Raw genomic sequence first — 21,237 nt, 5'->3', positions numbered from 1 at the left:
GCTTTTGAGTTCTGATATTTGATATATAGTTTTGTTTTTGTATAGAGCATTAAAATGTCTCTGGTTCATAAAATATGAACATCAGCTGAGCCTTCTCTTTCACTTGGATTCTGGAGGATTTCTAGGCACAGAGGCTCGTTTCGGGGGGACAGCAGCAGCTGAAATATCAACAACTCTTATTTCCTGGGAGAGGTTGTGTGACTTGGTCAGAGTCACAGCATGTGGTGAAGCTGGGATTCCAAAGCATGAACTAATTCAAGACATGAAGTGCCAAGTGATAGAGAAAAGTTTTAAGACAGAATGCTTTTGATGGACAGAAGGGACCATTCCATTACCACTTAACTGATGGAATGAGGGCTTTGGGACAAAGGAGGGAAAAGTGATTTTGGAACCCTGCTCAGACCACTACAGGTAAGGGTCGTGGAGAAAACTGTAGGACAACTGGATACCAAACAAACAGGTGAAGAGGAGCAAGGAGGAATTCTGGTTAGAAAGGTAGGTGGCCCAAGATGAACTTGATGCCTGGGGCTAGCTAACTGCCCCATATTCTCTCAGCTTCAAATCAGTAGAGACTCTCCTAGCCATCCAATGCCATGTGAAATATAGCCCAAAAAACTAGTCTCTGGCACAAATTTATATTTGAAAAAAAATTTTTAAGCCCAGTTTTTATTTATTTTTAAAATACAGACCCCAGGAACCAAAGTTTGCAAAAGGAAGGCTCTGAGATTTTTATTAAAAATGTGTATGAATAAAAAATAGGGGAGAAACTTGTGCAGGAGACTAGGAGGCTGAGGTGGGGAGGAGGACATGTGGCTGGGGAGCTACAGCCCTTTGACAAGTGCCTCTTAGGCCAAGGGCGCCTCACCATGGCTTACTATCACTACAGTACGTTTTCACCTTTGGACTTAACTCACTTCCTTGCCGAATATTTTCATCATGCAGATCACGTCTCAAGGACAGTTATTCTGCGGGGAAAAAATATTTTGTAGAGAAACAAAACCTAAATGTAATTACAGTACCATTTCCTAGTTGTCATAATGGAAGTATTCTGGAGATTCTATGGTGCACAGGGGAGGGAGCTGCTGAGATAGTTTGGGAGTGCCCCAGAATGCCCTCCAGAGAAGTCCTGCAGTGATAGAAAACTGTCCCTAAAAGCCAGCCATTCTTTTTAAGTCTTCCTTTTTTTTTTTTTTGCGAGCCAAAATGTCTACAGGTATTTTCAGCAGTTTCTAAGGATGCTTGAAGCCATGACTAAATTTACTCCTTTCCTTGTATGTCAGCTCTTTATTTAAATGCAGTGGGGTTTGTTTTGTTTCAGTTTAAAAACCTGTGTTCCTCATAGAAAATTTCAAGAAACACTAAAAAAATGAGGCCAAGAACCTACGCAGTTTCTCTACTTGTGTATCTGTAGTTCTCACGCTGGCTGCACATGAAAATTACCTAGATTCTTTTGGTTTGGAGTTGGGCATATGTTTAAAAGCTCTCCAAGTGATTCTAAGCGCAGCCAGGCTTGAAACCTACTGTATAACTAATAATCTGGCTATTGGTTATTTGTTTACAATCATTTAATGCCTAGGGCTTCAATTTTTAAAAATAATCGTCCTCATCCTGCAACTCCTTTTTGTATTTTATTTTTTTAACGGCTGCATAGTATTGGGCGGAATAAATATTAACTAGTAATGGATACTGCAATTTTTCTCCTACGAGAAAGAAATTCTCATGCAATCCACCTGTGCAGTCCTCATTTTATTTCATTTTTCCGGGAAACTTCCCGTAATATAACTTTTTAAAAATCTGAATTACACATTGCTAACTTGTCCTCCAAAAACGCGAAATAATTTCTCCAGCTTTTGTTTATCCAATACAGGCTTGTGTTCAACACCCCTTCCCATGTAAGGAAACTGCAGCTTAGATGAAGGACCCGCTCAAGTTGATAGGTACAAAAGGTTGGGCGAGAGCTCGAATCCAGACGGGCGGGCTGGTTGGCTGGCTGGCTTGCTGGCTGACTTCCGGCCCGCGTCCCTGGTCGCAAACCGTGGTCCAACCGGCCCGCCCCTTTCCGCCATTCGATAGCGTCCGCGCCAGCGCCGCAGCCCGCCTTCCGGAGGAAGACCCGCCCCCACGACGCCCGCCTTGTTAGCGCTTCCGCTCGCCTTTCGTTGTCATTGGCTGGAGGCGGACTATATAAGGACGTCATTTCCGCGCGCGCGTTCTTTCTGCGCCAGATAAGGGTCCATACGGCTTTGTTCTGGGTGAGTAGCATGTGGCGTCCGGGCGTACCCCACGGCTACCAGGACGAGCTTCCTGCCGCGATGAGTGGTGCGAGCACCTGGGTGGAAGCCCGCAGGCGGAGCGCGTCTGTCTTCGGCTCGGCGCGCTCCCCCTCGGATCTGGCGTCCTGCACGTGGCCGGGCTCGGGCCCGCGCGTTCCCACAAGGCCGTGGGAGCCGGCGGAGGTCTCGCTCCAGCCGCGGAGGACCAGAGTTGGGGTTCGGGTGGCTGGGGGTGCGGAGAGACCGGCCTACGCAGCGCGCTGCGGTCGCTTCGTGTCTCGACACTCGGCGGTAAACCCAGAGACCTAGGCTCCAGTTTTCTCCAGCTGGTTGGGTTGCTATGTTTTCCCCGCTCGTGGTATTCCGTTCAAGAGTTAAGGTTCTTGGCGAGGTTTTTGATGCCGGACAGGCTAAATTAAAGCTCCAGGTTCTTATTCTACTTGTCCAAAAGATTTCGGACAGGGGACGCAAAGAAAGACACAGGGACTTCCCCGGCGGTCCAGTGGTTAAGACTCCGCTGTTACACTGCAGGGGCCCCGGGTTCGATACCAAGTCGGGGAACTTAAGATCCCGCATGCCTCGCGGTGTTAAAAGAAATTTTTTTAATTATAAAAAAAAAAAAGACACACAGAGACTGAGGTGTAGAGAGAAACAAAGAAGCAATTTATGAAAGGGCAGAAGCGAAAGTACGCACTCGGAGAAGAATGCGGGCGTCCTCACGAGTGAGGAGCGCACCGAGGGGTTTTTCTGACCCTCCCCCCACCACGGCTTTTACTTCACTTTAATTCCTTGAATGGGCGCATATTTCTTTGTTTAGGGGCGGAATACTCATTGTTGGGAGAATCGGAGTGGGATTTTGATTCCACCTGGTTACATCAGGTTTTGCTCTTTCCCGTTCGCCTCCAGAAGCCACCGCACCTGCTCTCTAAGAGCCATTTTCCCTTGCTAGTCGAGTGCCAGGCGTGTGAGGTTGTACAGCAGTCACCTGCAGCCTGTGGGCTCGGCCAAGCTCTCTGGGTTTTATGGTCAGGGTTCCCTCTTAAGGTGTCACAGAGTTTAATCAAAGTCTGATTTACGTTCTTGTTGCTGACGTCATTCCTCCATGCTTCATGGTCTCATTAAGTGCAAAACAAGGAGGTGGCTTTGCCTTTTGCCTAAGTCTGTTTGAGGAGGCTGCTCTTGGGTCCAGCCCTGTGTTTCCTGCCTGATTTTGAGGAAAAACTAGTTGTAATCACAGGGAGAAGTAATGCCAAAGCTCCCGGCTTCAGTCGGATTGAAAATAAACTTCACCACCTTTGCTCACCTTTAGAATAGTCTCGAACATGGCTGCTCTTCCCTAAGTCCTGTGTACCTTGAGAAGTATTAAGTCTCAGTTCACTATTTTCGTTTAGTTTGATTATCTGGGTGTTTTGTCCATCTCCATAACACTCTTTAGCAGGATTTCCAGCAATTTTACAAGGTGTGGCATATTTTACAAGGTGTTCATGTGTCTCATCCCACTAGACTAAGCCCAATGCCTGAGACGAGGAGGTGTGGTCTGTGGTTAGATTGTTTGTTTCAAGTTTATCAATATTTTTTAAGTATAGTTGATTTACAATGTGTTAATTTCTGCTGTACAGCAAAGTGATTAGGTTATACATATGTATACATTCGTCTTTAACATTCTTTTCCATTATGGTTTATCATAGGGTGTTGAATATAGTTCTCTGCTATAGAAGCGGACCATGTTTATTCATTCTGTATATAAAAATTTACATCTGCTAATCCCAACCTCCCACTCCACCCCTCCCCCTTGACAACCACCAAGTCTGTTCTGTCTGTTCTGTTTGTTTTATAGATAGGTTCATTTGTGTCATATTTTAGATTCCACATGTAAGTGATATATGGTATTTGTCTTTCTCTTTCTGATTTACTTACTTAGTATGATAATCTCTAGTTGAATCCATGTTGCTACAAATGGCATTCTTTCTTTTTTATGGCTGAGTAGTAGTCCATTGTATATATGTACAACATCTTTATCCGTTCATCTGTCAAGATGGTTAGATTTAAACATTGAGTTATTTGACTCTCAAGAGGAGTTAGAATGCACCCGTTACCTCATCCCACTTGTCACTGGAGTGTAAAGGACTTTTGTTAACTATTGTTTTTCAGATTCCCGTCGTAACTTAAAGGGAAACTTTCACAATGTCCGGAGCCCTTGATGTCCTGCAAATGAAGGAGGAGGATGTCCTCAAATTCCTTGCAGCAGGAACCCATTTAGGTGGCACCAACCTTGACTTCCAAATGGAACAGTACATCTACAAAAGGAAAAGTGATGGTCAGTCATTGCTTTAGGGTTCTTTTTCTTGGTCATCCCAGCTATAAGGACAAATTTTGATGCTTCTGTTGTGATGGGTAGTGCTGAGTAAAGTGATTTCTAAAATATCAGCCTTGGAGGGCTCTCACTAAGTAACAGATGAAACTAGATCTTTAGATGGGTAAGAAGCTTTAAAACTGAGTAAAAGTGCTCTGGTTTTTTTTGGAAGGAAAGGTTTCTGGACTCCAGTGGAAGAGTGGCTATTGCTAGGTTATGTGACCTGGGTTGGGCCATGAAGAAGCATGATGTAAACATAAAGAGGAAGTTCATTAGCTTGGTTCCTAATAACTTATTTCCCATAGTGCCTTATATTTTGTAGCTACTGATACAGGTTTGTAAAGCTGAATTCTGAGAGAAAAAGCCACAGATGGGAATTTGGCTTGCTTGAATGTATCAGAAAAGGGAATGTAGGTTGTGATGAGAATATGGAAGGCATTAAGTTCTTCAGCTTAGAACCGCTGAAGGAATTATGTGTGTGAGTGGCAGGGTTTAAAGGAGTTTGGGATGAATCTGACATCAAGGCAGAAGATAAGAGGAAAAGAGTGGTAAGAGGCCACAAGTAGGTAAGAGCTTGTTGGATTCTGCATGGGGGGCCTGAGGGCGGGTTAGTACAGGGGAAGAGTAGGGAGAAGGTGCACTTTGCCTACTGAATCAAGGTGCACACTATTAAAGCTCAGAGTGGAGGCCAGTCTTGGCCAAAGAACTTCTGAGTGTCGGAAGTGTGCTATATTAACGGCAGGATTTTCGCTAACACCAGTAGAGCTTGCCTCTATGACTGGAGTTTGATAGTACTCGCTGCCACATGCATTCAGCTTTTTAGAAGAATGTTAACTTTTAAAGCTTGGCTAGGTGTTAACAAAACCTTGTGTCTAGGCATCTACATCATAAATCTGAAGAGAACATGGGAGAAGCTTCTGTTGGCAGCTCGTGCCATTGTTGCCATTGAAAACCCAGCTGATGTCAGTGTCATATCCTCCAGGAATACTGGCCAGGTTTGTGGAACAATATGCTTGGTTTTTCTTATAAAACCTAAAGATGTTTTGGGATGTATAGAAAAGCATAAGAAAAAAATAACCCGTAATTTCACTGTTCAGAAATCATTAGAAATTGCCCTGAGTCAGAGGAATTGCCAAAATTCAACCATTTCGGTATATTTATCACTTTGCATCTGACAGTATGTCAAGGTTCATGTTTTCATGTCATTGTGTGTTTTCTTGTGCCACTAAATATCGAGAAATGACCCTATTAAAGTGGTTCACCACATTTTTCTGCAGTGAGCTTTTTATATTTAAAATGATGAAATACTGGGTTAAAAAAAATTAAATGCCAACTTCAGAATATTTCAGGAAGGTCTTATGAGGGTAGGGTACCCCCAGTCTTTGTCTCATAAGCAAGAGTAATAATCTTTGCCAGCTTAAATGAATAAAAAATAGCTTAATATTTTTTAATGGCAAGTAAGGTAAAACTTTAGTCTTTTTTGTCCCATTTCTATCTTGATAATTATTTCCTTTTTCTGCTGAGAAAACTAATGGATTTTTTTAAAACATGCTTTATAAAAGCATTAAAGCTCTTAAAAGGATCTCATTCACCCTGTTGCTAATTTTTAAAAATTTGACTTGGATTTTGACAGTGTTTAAATTATGTATTGATAGTAAGATGCTCTTTTTGAATTTCATTTTAAAAAAAATATTTATAGTATTTGATTTACAGTGTTGTGTTAATTTATGCTGTACAGCAAAGTGACTCAGTTACATATACATATATTCTTTTTCATATTCTTTTCCATTATGGTTTATCACAGGATATTGAATATAGTTCCCTGTGCCATGCAATGAGGCTTTGTTTATCCATCCTATATAGCATAGTTTGCATCTGCTAATCCCAGACTCCCAATCCTTCCCTCCCCCATCCCTTATCCCCCTTGGCAACTACTAGTCTGTTCTATTTTTCTCTTTCATGGATATGTTCATTTGTGTTGTATTTTAAATTCCACGTATAATCCACGTCATATGATATTTGTCTTTCTCTATCTTACTTGACTTAGTGTGATAATCTCTAGGTCCATCCATGTTGCTACAAATGGCATTATTTCATTCTTTTTAATGGCTGAGTAGTATTCCGCTGTTATACACGCCACATTGTCTTTATCCATTCATCTGTCTATGGACATTTCAGTTGTTTCCATGTCTTGGCTATTGTAAATAGTGCTCCTGTGAACATTCGGGTGCCTGAATCTTCGAATTACGGTTTTGTCTGGGTATATGCACAGGAGTGGAACTGCTGGGTCATATGGCAACTCTAGTTTTTTGAGGAACCTCCATACTGTTTTCCGTAGTGGCTGCACTAGTTTACGTTCCCACTAACAGGATTAGAGGGTTCTCTTTTCTCCTTACCTTCTCCAGCATTTATTATTTGTAGACTTTTTCATGATGGCCATTCTGACCAGTGTGAGGTGGTACCTCATTGTAGTAGTGATTTGAATTTCTCTAATAATTAACAATGTTGAGCATCTTTTCATGTGCCTATTGGCCATCTGTAGTTCTTTGCAGAAATGTCTATTTAGGTCTTCTGCCCAGTTCAGTTGTTTGTTTTTTTGTTATTGAAATGTATGAGCTGTTGGTATATTTTGGAAATTAAGCCCTTGTTGGTCACATCATTTGCAAATGTTTTCTCCCAGTTCTTTGTATATTTGGTAGAATTCGCCTATGAAGCCATCTGGTCCTGGACTTTTGTTTGAAGGGAGCTTTTTAATTACAGATTCTGTTTCATTTCTAGTAATCGGGCTGTTCAAGTTGTCTATTTCTTGATTTAGTTTCGGTGGGCTTTATGTTTCTAGAAGGATGTCTGTTTCTTCTAGTTTGTCGAGTTTGTTGGCATATAATTGTTCATAATGTTTTTTTGTTGGCATATAATTGTTTGTAATGGTATCAGTTGTGGTTTCTCCTTTCTTATTTGGGTTTTCTCTCTTCTTGGTGATCCTGGCCAGAGGTTTGTCGATTTTGTTTATCCTTTTAAAGAACCAGATTTTGGTTTTATTTTAATCTCTATTTTATTTATTTCCTCTCTGATCTTTTTTTTTTTTTAATATTTATTTATTTGGTCGTGCTGGGTCTTAGTTGTGGCTCACCAGCTCCTTACTTGTGGCACATGAGCTTAATTGCGGCTCACGGGCTCCTTAGTTGTGGCATGCATGTGGGATCTAGTTCCCTGACCAGGGATCAAACTCTGGCCCCCTGCACTGGGAGCGTGAGTCTTAACCACTGCACCACCAGAGAAGTCCCTCCTTCCATATCTTTATTATCTTCTTCCTTCTGCTGACTTGTTTGAGATTTTTCTGGTTTCTTAAAGGCCTGTATCGCCGTGAACTTACCTCTAAGAACTGCTTTTGCTGTATCCCATAGATTTTGTGTTTTCATTGTCATTTGCCTCAAGGTATTTTTTAATTTCTTGGATTCCATTGTTGACCCACTGGTTTCTTAGTAGCATGTTGTTTAGTCTCCCATGCAGTTGTTTTTTTCTTGTTTCTTTTTCGGTGGTTGATTCTAGTTTCATGCAGTTGTGGTCAGAAAAGATGCTTGGAATAATGTCTATGCTTTTAAATTTGTTGAGGCTTATTTTGTGCCCTAGTATGTGGTCAGTCTCAGAGAATGTTCCATGTGCACTTGAAAAGAATGTATATTCTGCTTTTTTGGCTCTAATGTCCTGAAAATGTCTTAAGTCTGTTGTATCATTTAGGATCTCTGTTGCCTTATTGATTTTCTCTCTCCCAGTTATGTCCATTGATATGAGTAGGGTGTTAAAGTCTCCTGTTATTAGTGTATTCCTGTCAGTTTCTCCCTTTATGTCTATATTTGTTTTATGTATTTGGGTACATGTTGATGACTATAGTGTCCTCTCCTTTTATTGATCCTTTTACCATATGTCATGTGCTTTTTTATCTTTTTTAGTCTGTTTTGTCTGATGAGTATTACGACCCGCACTTTCTTGTCATTTCCGTTTGCATGCAATATCTTTTTCCATCTCCTCATTTGCAGTCTACGTGTGTCATTTGCCCTAAAGTGTGTCTCTTGTAGGCAGCATATTGTAGGCTCCTTTTTTTTTTAAACTAATCCGCTGTTCTGTGTCTTTTGATGGAACATTTAGTCCATTGACATTTAAGGTAACTTTATTGCTATTTTAAACATTGTTTTCCTGTTGGCTTTATATTTCTTCTTTGTCTCTTTCTTTTTATTTTTCCTTTTGTGGTTTGATGATTTTCTTTTGTATTGTGCTTTTGTTTTCTTCTTGGTTTTTGTGAATCTATTGTGTTTTTGATTTGTGGTTACCCTGTTTTTCAAATATGTTAATCCCTTCCTATATCAACTTGACTTAGACTGGTAGTCATACAGGCTCACTTTCTAGAAGAAAAAAAAAAAATCTACATTTTCTTTCATCCCCCACGTTTTGTGATTTTGATGTCCTCTTTTACATCTTCATGTTTATCCTTTTGCTTTAAGTGGTTATCATCGCTTTAAGAGAAATTTTTTGATTTCTTTTTAAAATCTGTTTACTGGCTTATTTAAGTGATTTACTTTCCAACTGTGATTTTTTTTTTTTCCCTTTCCTATAGATTCTTCTTTTCTATTTAGAGAAGACCTCTCAGTATTTCCTTTAGGGTAGGTTAGGTATTGCTGTATTCTTTAAGTTTTTGCTTGTCTGAGGAAATTCTGCTATTCCAAATGATAATCTTGTTGGGTAGAGTTGCAGATTTTTCCCTTTCAGGACTTCGAATATATGTTGCCACTCCCTTATGGCCTACAATGAGCTGAAAGCCTTATAGGGGTTCCCTTGTAATTAACTCTTTGTTTTTCTCTTGCTGTCTTTAGAATCCTTTTGGGGGGCAGGGGCATTTTAATTATGTCTTGGTGTAGGTCTATTTTGGTTTATCTTGTTTGGGATGCTCTGTGCTTCCTGTACCTGGATATCAGTTTCCTTCTTTAGGTTTGGGAAGTGTTCAGCCATAATTTCTTCAAATACATTTTCAATCCCCTTTCTCTTCTCCTTCTGGGATTCCCTATTATGTGTAGATTGGCATGCTTTATTATCCCATAGGTCCCTTATATTGCTTTCATTTTTCATTTGGCTTTCTGTCTGCTGTTCTGATTGGGTGATTTCCATTATTCTATCTTCCAAATCACTTTTTTCTGAAGATAGATCACTGTCTTCCAGATAACGTTCTTCTGCATTATTCATTCTGCTATTCATTGCCTTTAGTTCAGCTTTTGTCCCTGCAAATGAATTTTCTGATTTTTCTTGGTTCTTCTTAATAATTTCTAGTTCCTTTTCACAGTAATCTGCATTTCTGTTGATGGTCTTTCTCAGTTCGTTCAGTATTTCACTATTTCCTTTTTTAACTTGATGTCTATTAGACTCAGAGGTCTTTTTCGTTGTTTGTTCTTTCAGGGGAATTCTCTTGATCTTTTAATTGGGAGTGGTTCCTCTGTCTCTTCATTTTACTTATATTTCTCTTGCTCTATGAGTTGAGAAACAGTTACCTGCTGTGGTGTTGGAGGGCTTTTTTTTTTTTTTTTTTAACTTATTTTATTTTGGTTGCTCTTGGTCTTAGTTCACTTAGGCATGCGAACTCTTAGTTATGGCATGCATGTGGGATCGATCTAGTTCCCTCAGCAGGGATTGAACCCACGTCCCCTGCATTGGAAGGTGGATTCTTAACCACTGCGCTACCAGGGAAGTCCCTTGGAGGGCTGTTTTTATGTGGGAATGTCACTGTATAGCCTCTTTGGGTTTAACATTTTTGGTGCGAGGGCTGTTTTTACTGTGGATGCCCGCTGCCTCTTTCCTCAGTGTATGGTGGCCATCATCCCCTTGACAGGAGGTGTGACTGGTGCGGTGAGTAGAGCCTGCACTGGATGTTGTTTACTCTGTGGTTGTCACTACCCCGTCAGGGGCAGGGTATACTCCCTAGTTGTTGTTATAGAGTAGAAGCCCCCAGAGCTGAGCTGCAGCATAAGGTAGGCTGGATTGGAGCGTTTCCACTGGGAGAGGAGCCACTGCGTCTTTCTCTGCTGGAGCTGTTCACCGGCGAGTGTGCTTTGTGGTGCCACCTGTCACCGTTGTGCTGTTGGCACTGCCCTCGGCCCCATCATAACCCGGGGAATGCTGGCAGTCAGCCCTGGTGTTCTTCAGGTGTTGTTTTTACAAGGCCACCCGCGCAGATCCACTGAAGTCAGGTGCCAGGACAGCAGTAGTCGCACACATGGACCCCCTGTAGGAGCTATGGAGGCAGCTCAGACCCTGGCCCAGCCCCCGTGTGCCCATGCCCACAAAGCCCACAGGTGCTTAGGCAAGACCCATCCCAGTTGCAGGAGCACTGGTCCATTTGAATGTCCTGCAGGAGCTGAGTTTACAAAGCTGGTGGCAGATGTGTAAATCCACAGCTCATGCAGCCGTGGGGAGAGATTTCAGCCTGCTTCCAAAGTTGCGTGGCCCCTGGGGCTCAGCTGTAGTTGCAGCCCTGCCTCTGTTCCTGGGCAACTTGCTGGCGTCTGCTCCTGGGTCCACTGAGCCGGCTGTTGGCGCTGGGGCTGGTGAGTGGAGAAAGAGGCTGCAATGGTGACCCCACTTCTCCTTTCGCATGCCACTTAACAGTGGCGCTTCCCTTCTGTGGTGGACCCGGCCTTTTTCCACGAACACTCCTGGTTGCAGCTGTGCCACTCTCCAGCCCCTTCAGGCTGTCTGCACAGCCAACACCAGTCATCTTTCTGGGTCTGTCCTCTAAACCAGCACCCAGCACCCACCTGTACTAACGGACACGCATCTCAGGCTGGGGCGTGCAGGTCTCTCTCTGTTACGCCTACCACAAGCCAGTTGTTGTGCTCTCCTCTGAGCCTTAGAAGCTCCCTTTCTGTCCCAGTTGATCTCCCCACCGTTGAGGGGGGCTTCCCAGGGTGTGGGAGCCTTTCCTCTTCTTCACCTCCCTCCCAGGGCACAGGTCCCATCCTGCTTCCTCTTTTTTTTCCTTTTGTCCAACCCAGTTATGTGGAGATCTTTCTTGTCCTTTCAGGTGTTTGAAGTCTTCTGCTAGTGTTCAGTAGGTGTTCTGTGACAGTTGTTCCATTTGTAGATGTATTTTTGACATAGTTGTGGGAGGAGGTGAGTTCCACGTCATTCTACTCCACTATCCTGATGGGAGCCCCCTGCAGATGTATGTTAACGGGGTTATTCCCCCAGAGGCTGGCTTATGACTGGACCTCTGTGGTTTGATGTATGGTTGACAGTTTTAATTACTGCTGTAGAATGAAGTTAGTGACCACTCCGTGCTTCCCTCAGTGAAAATTTACTGAGTATCTAGATTGGTCCAGGCAGTGCTTGCTGAGTGCTTGGAATATAGCAGAAAAGCAGTCTATTTTTGAAGGGATGAAGGAAATAAGCTTTCTGTAGGGGGAAGTTAGAGGATAAGAAAGGTGGGTGTACTCCTGCTCTGTATAGGTTGGCTGTGAAAATCTGACTGGTACAGAAGTGCTTACTGGATGCCGGGCACTGTTCTGCGTGGTGTGTGTCGATTCGTGTAATTTTTACAATTCTATGAGGAACTTGGAGGCACGTGAGTAACTTGCCCCGGTTACTCGTAAGTGACCTACTTGGTACTTGAACCAGGCTGGTTGGCTCTGGAACCTGCAGAAGTGAGGAAGTAGTGAGCCTCAGATACCTGCGGGAGGAGCATCCCCAGCAGAGGGCCTAGGGGTGGGCCGTGCTTGGCATGTTTTTTGGCTCTAATTTTGTAAGTATTTTTCATGTAATAAGTGAAGGATATAGAAGAATTACTGGATGTTTTGAGTGTTTGATGGTTTCATTTTTGAGTAAGGGATTTCGGGAGGTTCTGACTAGATAGGCTGCTTCATGTGATTACAGAACTTGGTGTTGACCCATTTATAATTGCAGAACTCCTGCAATTCTGCAAGATGGCACTATCTCTGGAGCACGGTTAACTTTTTTTTTAACATCTTTATTGGAGTATAATTGCTTTACAATGGTGTGTTAGTTTCTGCTTTATAACAAAGTGAATCAGTTATACATATATCCCCATATCCCCTCCCTCTTGCGTCTCCCTCCCTCCACCCTCCCTATCCCACCCCTCTAGGTGGTCACAAAGCACAGAGCTGATCTCCCTGTGCTATGCGGTTGCTTCCCACTAGCTATCTTTTTTGCGTTTGGTAGTGTATATATGTCCATGCCACTCTCTCACTTTGTCACATCTTACCCTTCCCCCTCCCCATATCCTCAAGTCCATTCTCTAGTAGGTCTGTGTCTTTATTCCTGTCTTGCCACTAGGTTCTTCATGACCTTTTTTTTTCCCCCTTAGATTCCATGTATATGTGTTAGCATACTGTATTTGTTTTTCTCTTTCTGACTTACTTCACTCTGTATGACAGACTCTAGGTCCATCCACCTCACTACAAATAACTCAGTTTCGTTCCTTTTTATGGCTGAGTAATATTCCATTGTATATACGTGCCACATCTTCTTTATGCATTCATCTGATGATGGACATTTAGGTTGCTTCCATTTCCTGGCTATTGTAAATAGAGCTGCAATGAACATTTTGGTACATGACTGTTTTTGAATTATGGTTTTCTCAGGGTATATGCCCAGTAGTGGGATTGCTGGGTCGTATGGTAGTTCTATTTTTAGTTTTTTAAGGAACCTCCATACTGTCCTCCATAGTGGCTGTATCAGTTTACATTCCCACCAACAGTGCAAGAGGGTTCCCTTTTCTCCACACCCTCTCCAGCATTTATTGTTCCTAGATTTTTTGATGATGGCCATCTGACCGGTATGAGATGATATCTCATTGTAGTTTTGATTTGCATTTCTCTAATGATTAATGATGTTGAGCATTCTTTCATGTGTTTGTTGGCAATCTGTATATCTTCTTTGGAGAAATGTCTATTTAGGTCTTCTGCCCATTTTTGGATTGGGTTGTTTTTTTGTTATTGAGCTGCATGAGCTGCTTGTAAATCTTGGAGATTAATCCTTTGTCAGTTGCTTCATTTGCAAATATTTTCTCCCATTCTGAGGGTTGTCTTTTGGTCTTGTTTATGGTTTCCTTTGCTGTGTAAAAGCTTTTAAGTTTCATTAGGTCCCATTTGTTTATTTTTGTTTTTATTTCCATTTCTCTAGGAGGTGGGTCAAAAAGGATCTTGCTGTGATTTATGTCATACAGTGTTCTGCCTATGTTTTCCTCTAAGAGTTTGATAGTGTCTGGCCTTACATTTAGGTCTTTAATCCATTTTGAGTTTATTTTTGTGTATGGTGTTAGGGAGTGTTCTAATTTCATACTTTTACATGTACCTGTCCAGTTTTCCCAGCACCACTTATTGAAGAGCTGTCTTTTCTCCACTGTATATGCTTGCCTTCTTTATCAAAGATAAGGTGACCATATGTGCGTGGGTTTATCTCTGGGCTTTCTATCCTGTTCCATTGATCTTTGTTTCTGTTTTTGTGGAGCACCGTTAACTCTTAATATTGATTCTTCTAGCGAGCTGTGCTGAAGTTTGCTGCTGCCACTGGAGCCACTCCTATTGCTGGCCGCTTCACTCCTGGAACCTTCACTAACCAGATTCAGGCAGCCTTCCGGGAGCCAAGACTTCTGGTGGTTACTGATCCCAGGGCTGACCACCAGCCTCTCACAGAGGCCTCTTACGTTAACCTGCCTACCATTGCTCTGTGTAACACAGACTCTCCTCTGCGGTATGTGGACATTGCCATCCCATGCAACAACAAGGTAACAATTTTATGATCTAAACTAGAGCTGGAGAATAAGTGCTCTTAGACAGACATTCCTCTGCACATTGTTAGAGCTTGGAGTTGAGGCCACTGGCCGATGAACTCACAAGTGTAGGTAGTGTGCTACATGAGGGGCAAGTTTTTCGCTAACATCACAAGGGTCTCTGGCCCAATGAGTGGAGTTTGATAGTAATACTTGCTACAAATGTATGGTTTTAATATATGAAAGCTTTAAGGAGAGATGAAAAGACATTTTTAAAATGGCCTGTGTTTTCTTCTGCTTTTCTCCATTATTTCTTACTCCTGGACCTCTCAGGCATTACTTGGCCTTTCTGTTTTCAGACTAACTTGATGTATCCTGATGTAAGATCCTAAAAAGGTGGGTTGCATATGGTTCAAATTAGTCTGGTTTGTCACTGGTCACAAAACCCTGGTTACACAAAAGAATCAGGCAACGAAAGAGGTTTTTTTTTTTTTTTCTCCTCCTACCAGTGTTCAGGCACTGACCCCAGGTAATTCATTTTGTTGTCTAGAGTGGAGTCTTGATTAATCCCCATGATTCATTCCAGTGGCAATCAAGGTTGAGAACCAGAGTTATGGAATAATCTTGTTAAATAAGTAAAAAGTCTTTTATTATTTTTATTGGAGTGTAGTTGCTTTACAATGTTGTGTTAGTTTCTGCTATACTATAAGCACTTTTAAACTAAGACATGTCTCTTCACATGGTACCAAGGGACCCAGCTGTTAGATGGAATGGGAGGTGCTTGCTGTTTGGGGTTCGCCGAGTATCACTTTATAATAACCTGGCACTCTTGCAGGGAGCTCACTCAGTGGGTCTGATGTGGTGGATGCTTGCCCGGGAAGTTCTGCGCATGCGTGGCACCATCTCCCGTGAACACCCATGGGAGGTCATGCCTGATCTCTACTTCTACAGAGATCCTGAAGAGGTGAGCTTCCTCCACAAAGGCTTGTGGTAACATGAACAAATCAGACACTTTAGTCTGTGCTTCTTGGAAGTAAAGTCTGTCAGTCCCTATAAACGAAAAAATTTTTTTCTAAACCAGATTGAAAAGGAAGAGCAGGCGGCAGCTGAGAAGGCTGTGACCAAGGAGGAATTTCAGGGTGAATGGACCGCTCCCGCTCCTGAGTTCACTGCTGCTCAGCCTGAGGTGGCAGACTGGTCCGAAGGTGTGCAGGTGCCCTCTGTGCCTATTCAGCAGTTCCCCACTGGTACGTATCAAGATCCAAGGGCATCAGGCTGGTGGTTTAGAACTGTGTTTTCAATGTAACATATATATGTATGTGTGTGTGTGTATATATGCACACTTTATATATATATATACATGCATAAATATGCATATATATGCACACTTTACATATACGTATACAGTAAATCCCGTACATACAAACGAGTTCCATTCTGAGAGCACATTCGTAAGTCCAACACAGTTAGCCTAGGTACCCAGCTAACACAATGGGCTATATAGTACTGTACTGTAATAGGCTTATAACACTTCACACAAATAACACAAAAAACATTTTTAATCTTACAGTACAACAGCTGGCATACAGGGGCTGGTATCAAGTGAATAGGCAAGAAGTGTTACTGACTGGAGGAGGGAGAGGAGGTGGGAGGGAGATGGTAGAGCTGAAAGGTTGTCAGCTATCGGAGATGGAGGGTAAATTTCACTCACGCCTGACCTTGATGGCACAGGTCTGGTTCCCTGCTGGGTTCAGTTCTTTCTGTCTACTCTTGAAAAAACGAGTCAGTGATGTCTCGGTAGTACTGTACCAGCTACATCACCACTGCTTTTACACTTGCTTCCGGACTCCTGGGCTTGAAGTAAAAATACTGTAACTGTGTGTGCTCTATACAGTACTGTACAGTACACAAAAGTACAACCACTTGTAGAGGATGCAGGCACGTGACTGTACAGCAGACATGTGAATTAACTTACGTGATTGGACATGCGAATGCACTTTCTCATCTTTGAAAGTTCGTAACTTGAAGGTTCGTATGTAGGGCACTTAGTGTATGTATGTGTACATGTATACGTATATACACACACACGTACTAGCATTAAAGGGTTTTTGTCTCGGTGTGCCATAGCTGTGCTAATAACTTGACAGGTTGAATTCAGGTGCTTTTGAAATGTTCTGTTTTTTGTCTTTGTCCTTTGAAATGTGTATCTGTTGGAATGCAAGGCAGATTGCTGCTGGTGGTGGGGTGACAAAGATACTATGGGAATGGGGCTGATGGCTTTTCTTTTCTTTTTTTTGGTATTTTCTCAACAGAAGACTGGAGCGCTCAGCCTGCCACTGAAGACTGGTCTGCAGCTCCCACTGCTCAGGCCACTGAGTGGGTAGGAACGACCACTGAGTGGTCTTAAACTGTTCTTCCACAGACTCTTAAAATGGAAATAGGTTGACGGAAAATAAACAGTTTCTAAAAATTGTGTCCATTTATTTCAGTTCATGGGACAGGCCTGGGATGAAACCCTTGCTCAGCCCGTTCCTAGTGTGTGGCTCTGGGCAAGAGATGATGTTTCTGGGCCCAGGTGTCCTCAGCAGGGGATAATCTTGGAGCTGTGACGCAGAGCAAATTTAAAAATAATTTTAAAGAGTAAAACATGCAGATGATCATGAAAGACATACCTGTGTATTCTTGGAGAATAAGGATCAAGTTAAAGCCTCTATAGCCATTACACAGGTTACCAAGTAGGAAGGTGCCAAGATCTGAGAAAGTCTTCATGTTCCCCTCCCTGCTCCTTCCTGAAGTCACAAGCTTCTCTCCTTTGATCCTTTGGAAAGGGTAAGATGATCAAGAATTCTTATTTTGTTTTTGAGCTTCCTATAAATGGAATCATATCTTGTGTGACTTGCTTCTTTTCCCTCTTATTTTGTGCTTTTCATCCCCTCTTGCCATGTTCCTAAAGAATCATCCATGACCTCTAACTGCAGTGGCCATTTGAGTTGTTTCCATATTTTGGCCATTACCAGCAGAGCTATTTTGAACATTTTTGATAGATCCCAGTGTATGGAAATTTCCTCACTCTGGGTTTCAAACTCTAGCTTCACCAGATAATGTCAGATGATTTCACAGTCATCTATAAAATCCTCTGAAAACACAGCCACAACCCTTAGTACTAAAGCACTGTCCTTTAGTCACTGCTCAGAACTGCTGTCTCAAAAATGCAGGGTGTGATCGTGGCCCCTCTCTTTCCCCACTGCTCTTATGACTGTCCCCAGGCCAATGCCACACTGTCTTTCCTGTTTACGGTCCTCCTGCCTGCCTTTTCTCCAAATGTCATGGTTATTATTGAACCTTCTGCATTGTCATATAAATTCTTTAACCTAGTGCAGCTCCAGTATAAAGCCAGTTGGGATTGCATTGACTCTGTAATTTAGTGACTATAATTGATTCACTGCATGGAGTTTTTCAGTCCATGAACAACCTACATCCTGCCAGATTCTCATTTTTATGTCCCTCCCTCAATAAAATTTTAGAGTTTTTTCTAAAGAGGTTTTGCACATCTTGTGTTAGGTAAATATATTCCTAGATTCTCAAGGTGTTTTAAATCGTACTCTTCAACAATTAGGGATGCTGTTGGAATCCATATTTAAATAAAACAGGTATGCAATGGTAAATGTCACTACTGCCATGGTGCTTCTGACCCTGCCTGAGCAATCCACACTTTTCATGCAAGGCAAGAATGAGATTACCAAACTCCACCTGTGAAAAACCTGCTCCAAACCTACATGCCAAACACTGAACTCATTTAGTAGAGAAGAACCTACTGCACTCCTACCCATGCTAAGTTCAGTGGGTTTCACTTACGAATAACCTGATAATTTTCCAATTCTACCTTTGCAAAGAATCTCAAGTAAAATAATTCAATAATCAACATAATTATTAAGTGCTTACTCTGGACCAGACATTATTCTAAGCACTTGGGGGTAGAGCAGTGAATGAAGCTTGTGACCCTATGGCAGTTACATTTTGATAGACGAGGCGGTAATAAAGCTAAGTATGCCATTGTCTATAGGATCAGAAGTGAGGATGTAAATGTGAAGGTTTGCCTAAATCACAGGCATCAGGCTATAGGAGAGAAAAATGGGAGAGGATCACTGGGGGAGAACCAAAAGAGCCCAAAGAAACTCCTCTGGAAGGAGGAGTCTCATCAAGCTGGGAGAGGTTCTGCCCTCCTTCAGGACTTGGGGCCCTTTACCAGAGGCCGTGGAGTCTCTTGGAGCCCATGCTGTGTGAAAGGTATGGACCTCCACTTTCCAACCCATGGAAAACTTTTTCTCTCCTCTCCTTTAACTCTTTCTGAAAATGGGAACCGGGGGGAAGAAAAATCTCTAACCATACAGACATCTGTCCCAGTTCTGCTCCCTGCTGTACACGCACTGGAAGACAATGGCCCAAGGAGCACCCCGCAGCCCCACTCCCCGCCACGTGTGATGTACGCAGTCCACACCGGTGCAAAGAGCTCTCAGCGTTGCCAGAAGTGTCCACCATCATGTCCCCACTGGAAGGCCCTCTGCCACATCCTCAGCCACTGATCTCTGCATTTCCTTCCACCCAATACCCTGTGCCAACCCAAGGGGTGTCTTCCACTTAAAATTTTCAAGAGAAAGTTACAGCGTTCAGCATGGGAAAGTAGCCCTCCAGACCATCATGGCCACACAAGATTGCATAGGGGCCTTACAAGATTCCAAGACAAGGAATGACTGGGCTGGCATAACATGACGTTTGTTTCAAAATCCTTTTTGGAGGGTTTTTTTTTTTTTGTATTTATCATGTCATATAGAAATAATTCTGTTGTAAATTGCTTCTTAAAACAACGTCTAATGATTAACACTGCTTTTGCAATTTAGAAATGAAAAAAAATTGCAATTTATAACACAATGGGCATATGAAACAATAAGACACTGTTGGAGAGGAGTTTGGTGGACTAGAAAAATATATGAAGAAATGAGACAGAGGGATAGAACATAGGAAAGAGAAGATTAATACAGAGGACAAAATGAGAGTCAAACATCTAGTTGGAGTTCCAGAGGGAGAAGAGAGAATGAGGGAAGTCAGAATTTTCTGAACTTCTCATGAATCCACCAATTCAGGAATTCCAGTGTTTACCAAGTAGGATCAATTTATTTTAAAAAACCTATCCTTACACTGTTGAGGAATCAAGGAAATGCCAAACACAAAAGTGTTCTTGAAAATAACCAAAGAAAAAGGACACCCGACTGTTCCCTATCAACAGAGACAGAAGACAATAAAGTGAGAAAAAGAAGTGGTCAACCCAGCTCTGTTAGCCAAGAGTTAGGACACTATACTTTTCCAGAAAACAAAGTTACTAAGAAAAAGTGATGCCAGAAGGAAGCTGTGGCCAGGAGTGCTGGTGGCCGACCAATGTGCATCCTCCCTTCTTCCACAGTAACAGATGTGCTGATTGTTAACTGGGTATAGGCTGAGAAGCTGGTGCCTCACATTACACGGTGATAAGATGTTCAGTCAGGTTTGGAGGCCTGCATTACTTTGGAGAGTAGACTATAATTTGACCAAATCTGTGTCATTAGGGACATGGTCAGGAAGATTTAGAATGATGGATCATGTTGACAATTTTTTGACTGCTTTGAGCAAAGTCCTGTGAAGGAACAACTCCAGCTAAATCTAGGCAGCCTGTAAGCAGAAATGGAAGGACACAGAGTTCTGCTAATATAGGCACGTTCTGTCTCTGACCTGCAATATACTCAGCCAAACGTTTCTGTATGACCAAGTCAAGCAGTTATGAGCTATGCATCTGAAGGGGCAGACTCTGAAGAAGGTAACACTCTTGCTCCTTGGAAAGCTAGCACACAGAAAGATTAGGTAGTATTAAAGGTGTTTTCCATTACAAACCTGCCATAAAGAAGAAAAAAATCTGGAAAAATCAGATTATGGTAACCAGGCTTTGGAACAGGAACTCTCATACTGGCTGGTGGGAGTATAAACTGGTACAGTTTGGCATTATTTAGGAACACAAGCATCTGTAACATCCCTCTTGGGGGTATACACCAAAGACACCTATGCACATTTGCACTAGTATATGTGGACAGGAATGCTAATCAATAAACCTGGAAATAGCCCAGGGTCCATCCAGAGCACAGTTCCTAAGTTGCGGTATATTTATATCAAAGACTGCCAGGCGACAGTGAAAATGAACGAAGCACAGCTACATGCAATGACATGCATAAATTAAAGTGTTTCAATGTCTCTGTAATCTGAGAGAGGTTAGAATATAAGAATGTCTCTCATCCACACGCTCATTGTACGATGTGACCTTCCCACAATCCCATGGGTGGAACCTATGTCCTCTCCCTTTTAACCTGAGTGGAACTTCGTGACTCCCTCAACTAATAAGGTACAATGAGTGATGCTACGTGATTTCCAAGGATAGAGCATAAAAGTGCCACTCCCTTCTGTCTGCATCTCTTGGGACATTTGTTCAGGGAACTCAGCCGTCATCCAGTGAGGAAGCCCTAGCAGGTTAGAAGCCCACTTGGAGAAGCAGCAGCAAGGCCCCTCACTCCCAGGCCCCAGACCAGCGGAACTGCCAGCTGACAGCCAGCATTAACTCGCCCGCCATGGGAGTGATCTGTACTGAAAGTGGACTGTCCACTATCAACCAGAACCATCTCAGTTGATGCGATGTGGAGCAGATGAAAGTCACTCCTGTCAAGCTCTGTCAACAACTGCATATTCATGAGCAAAATAAATGATTATTGTTGTTTTAAGCCACTTAGCTTTAAGAAAACTTGTTACTCAGTAACAGATAG

At 42.5% G+C, this 21,237-nt stretch overlaps 1 protein-coding gene and 2 non-coding genes across 3 annotated transcripts; all 3 read left to right on the top strand.

The window, feature by feature from the left end:
• The first annotated feature begins 2,178 nt into the window (after positions 1-2,178).
• Positions 2,179-16,868, top strand: RPSA (ribosomal protein SA). The gene is made up of 7 exons (XM_061196592.1): positions 2,179-2,252; positions 4,425-4,590; positions 5,503-5,621; positions 14,168-14,413; positions 15,234-15,362; positions 15,480-15,645; positions 16,711-16,868. Exons 2-7 carry the CDS (start codon positions 4,458-4,460, stop codon positions 16,803-16,805), a joined length of 888 nt encoding a protein of 295 aa, XP_061052575.1. The 5' UTR covers positions 2,179-2,252; positions 4,425-4,457; the 3' UTR covers positions 16,806-16,868.
• On the top strand, positions 5,285-5,435 carry LOC133095808 (small nucleolar RNA SNORA62/SNORA6 family). Its single transcript, XR_009701671.1, has one exon. It is a non-coding gene; the product is annotated as a small nucleolar RNA SNORA62/SNORA6 family (small nucleolar RNA).
• On the top strand, positions 14,473-14,622 carry LOC133095807 (small nucleolar RNA SNORA62/SNORA6 family). Its single transcript, XR_009701670.1, has one exon. It is a non-coding gene; the product is annotated as a small nucleolar RNA SNORA62/SNORA6 family (small nucleolar RNA).
• Positions 16,869-21,237: the final 4,369 nt, after the last annotated feature.

Source organism: Eubalaena glacialis, chromosome 7 (genome assembly GCF_028564815.1).
Source record: "Eubalaena glacialis isolate mEubGla1 chromosome 7, mEubGla1.1.hap2.+ XY, whole genome shotgun sequence".
In the NCBI taxonomy this organism is placed as follows: domain Eukaryota; kingdom Metazoa; phylum Chordata; class Mammalia; order Artiodactyla; family Balaenidae; genus Eubalaena; species Eubalaena glacialis.
The sequence above is the reverse complement of the archived record's forward strand: the minus strand, read 5'-3'. Positions and strand labels throughout refer to the sequence as shown.

Excerpts from the sequence above, each read along its gene's own strand:
- RPSA (XM_061196592.1), top strand. The coding sequence starts at position 4,458 with ATGTCCGGAGCCCTTGATGTCCTGCAAATGAAGGAGGAGGATGTCCTC. Across the intron at positions 4,591-5,502 it reads CTACAAAAGGAAAAGTGATG|GCATCTACATCATAAATCTG; the intron begins GTCAGTCATTGC and ends CCTTGTGTCTAG. Across the intron at positions 15,646-16,710 it reads TATTCAGCAGTTCCCCACTG|AAGACTGGAGCGCTCAGCCT; the intron begins GTACGTATCAAG and ends TTTTCTCAACAG.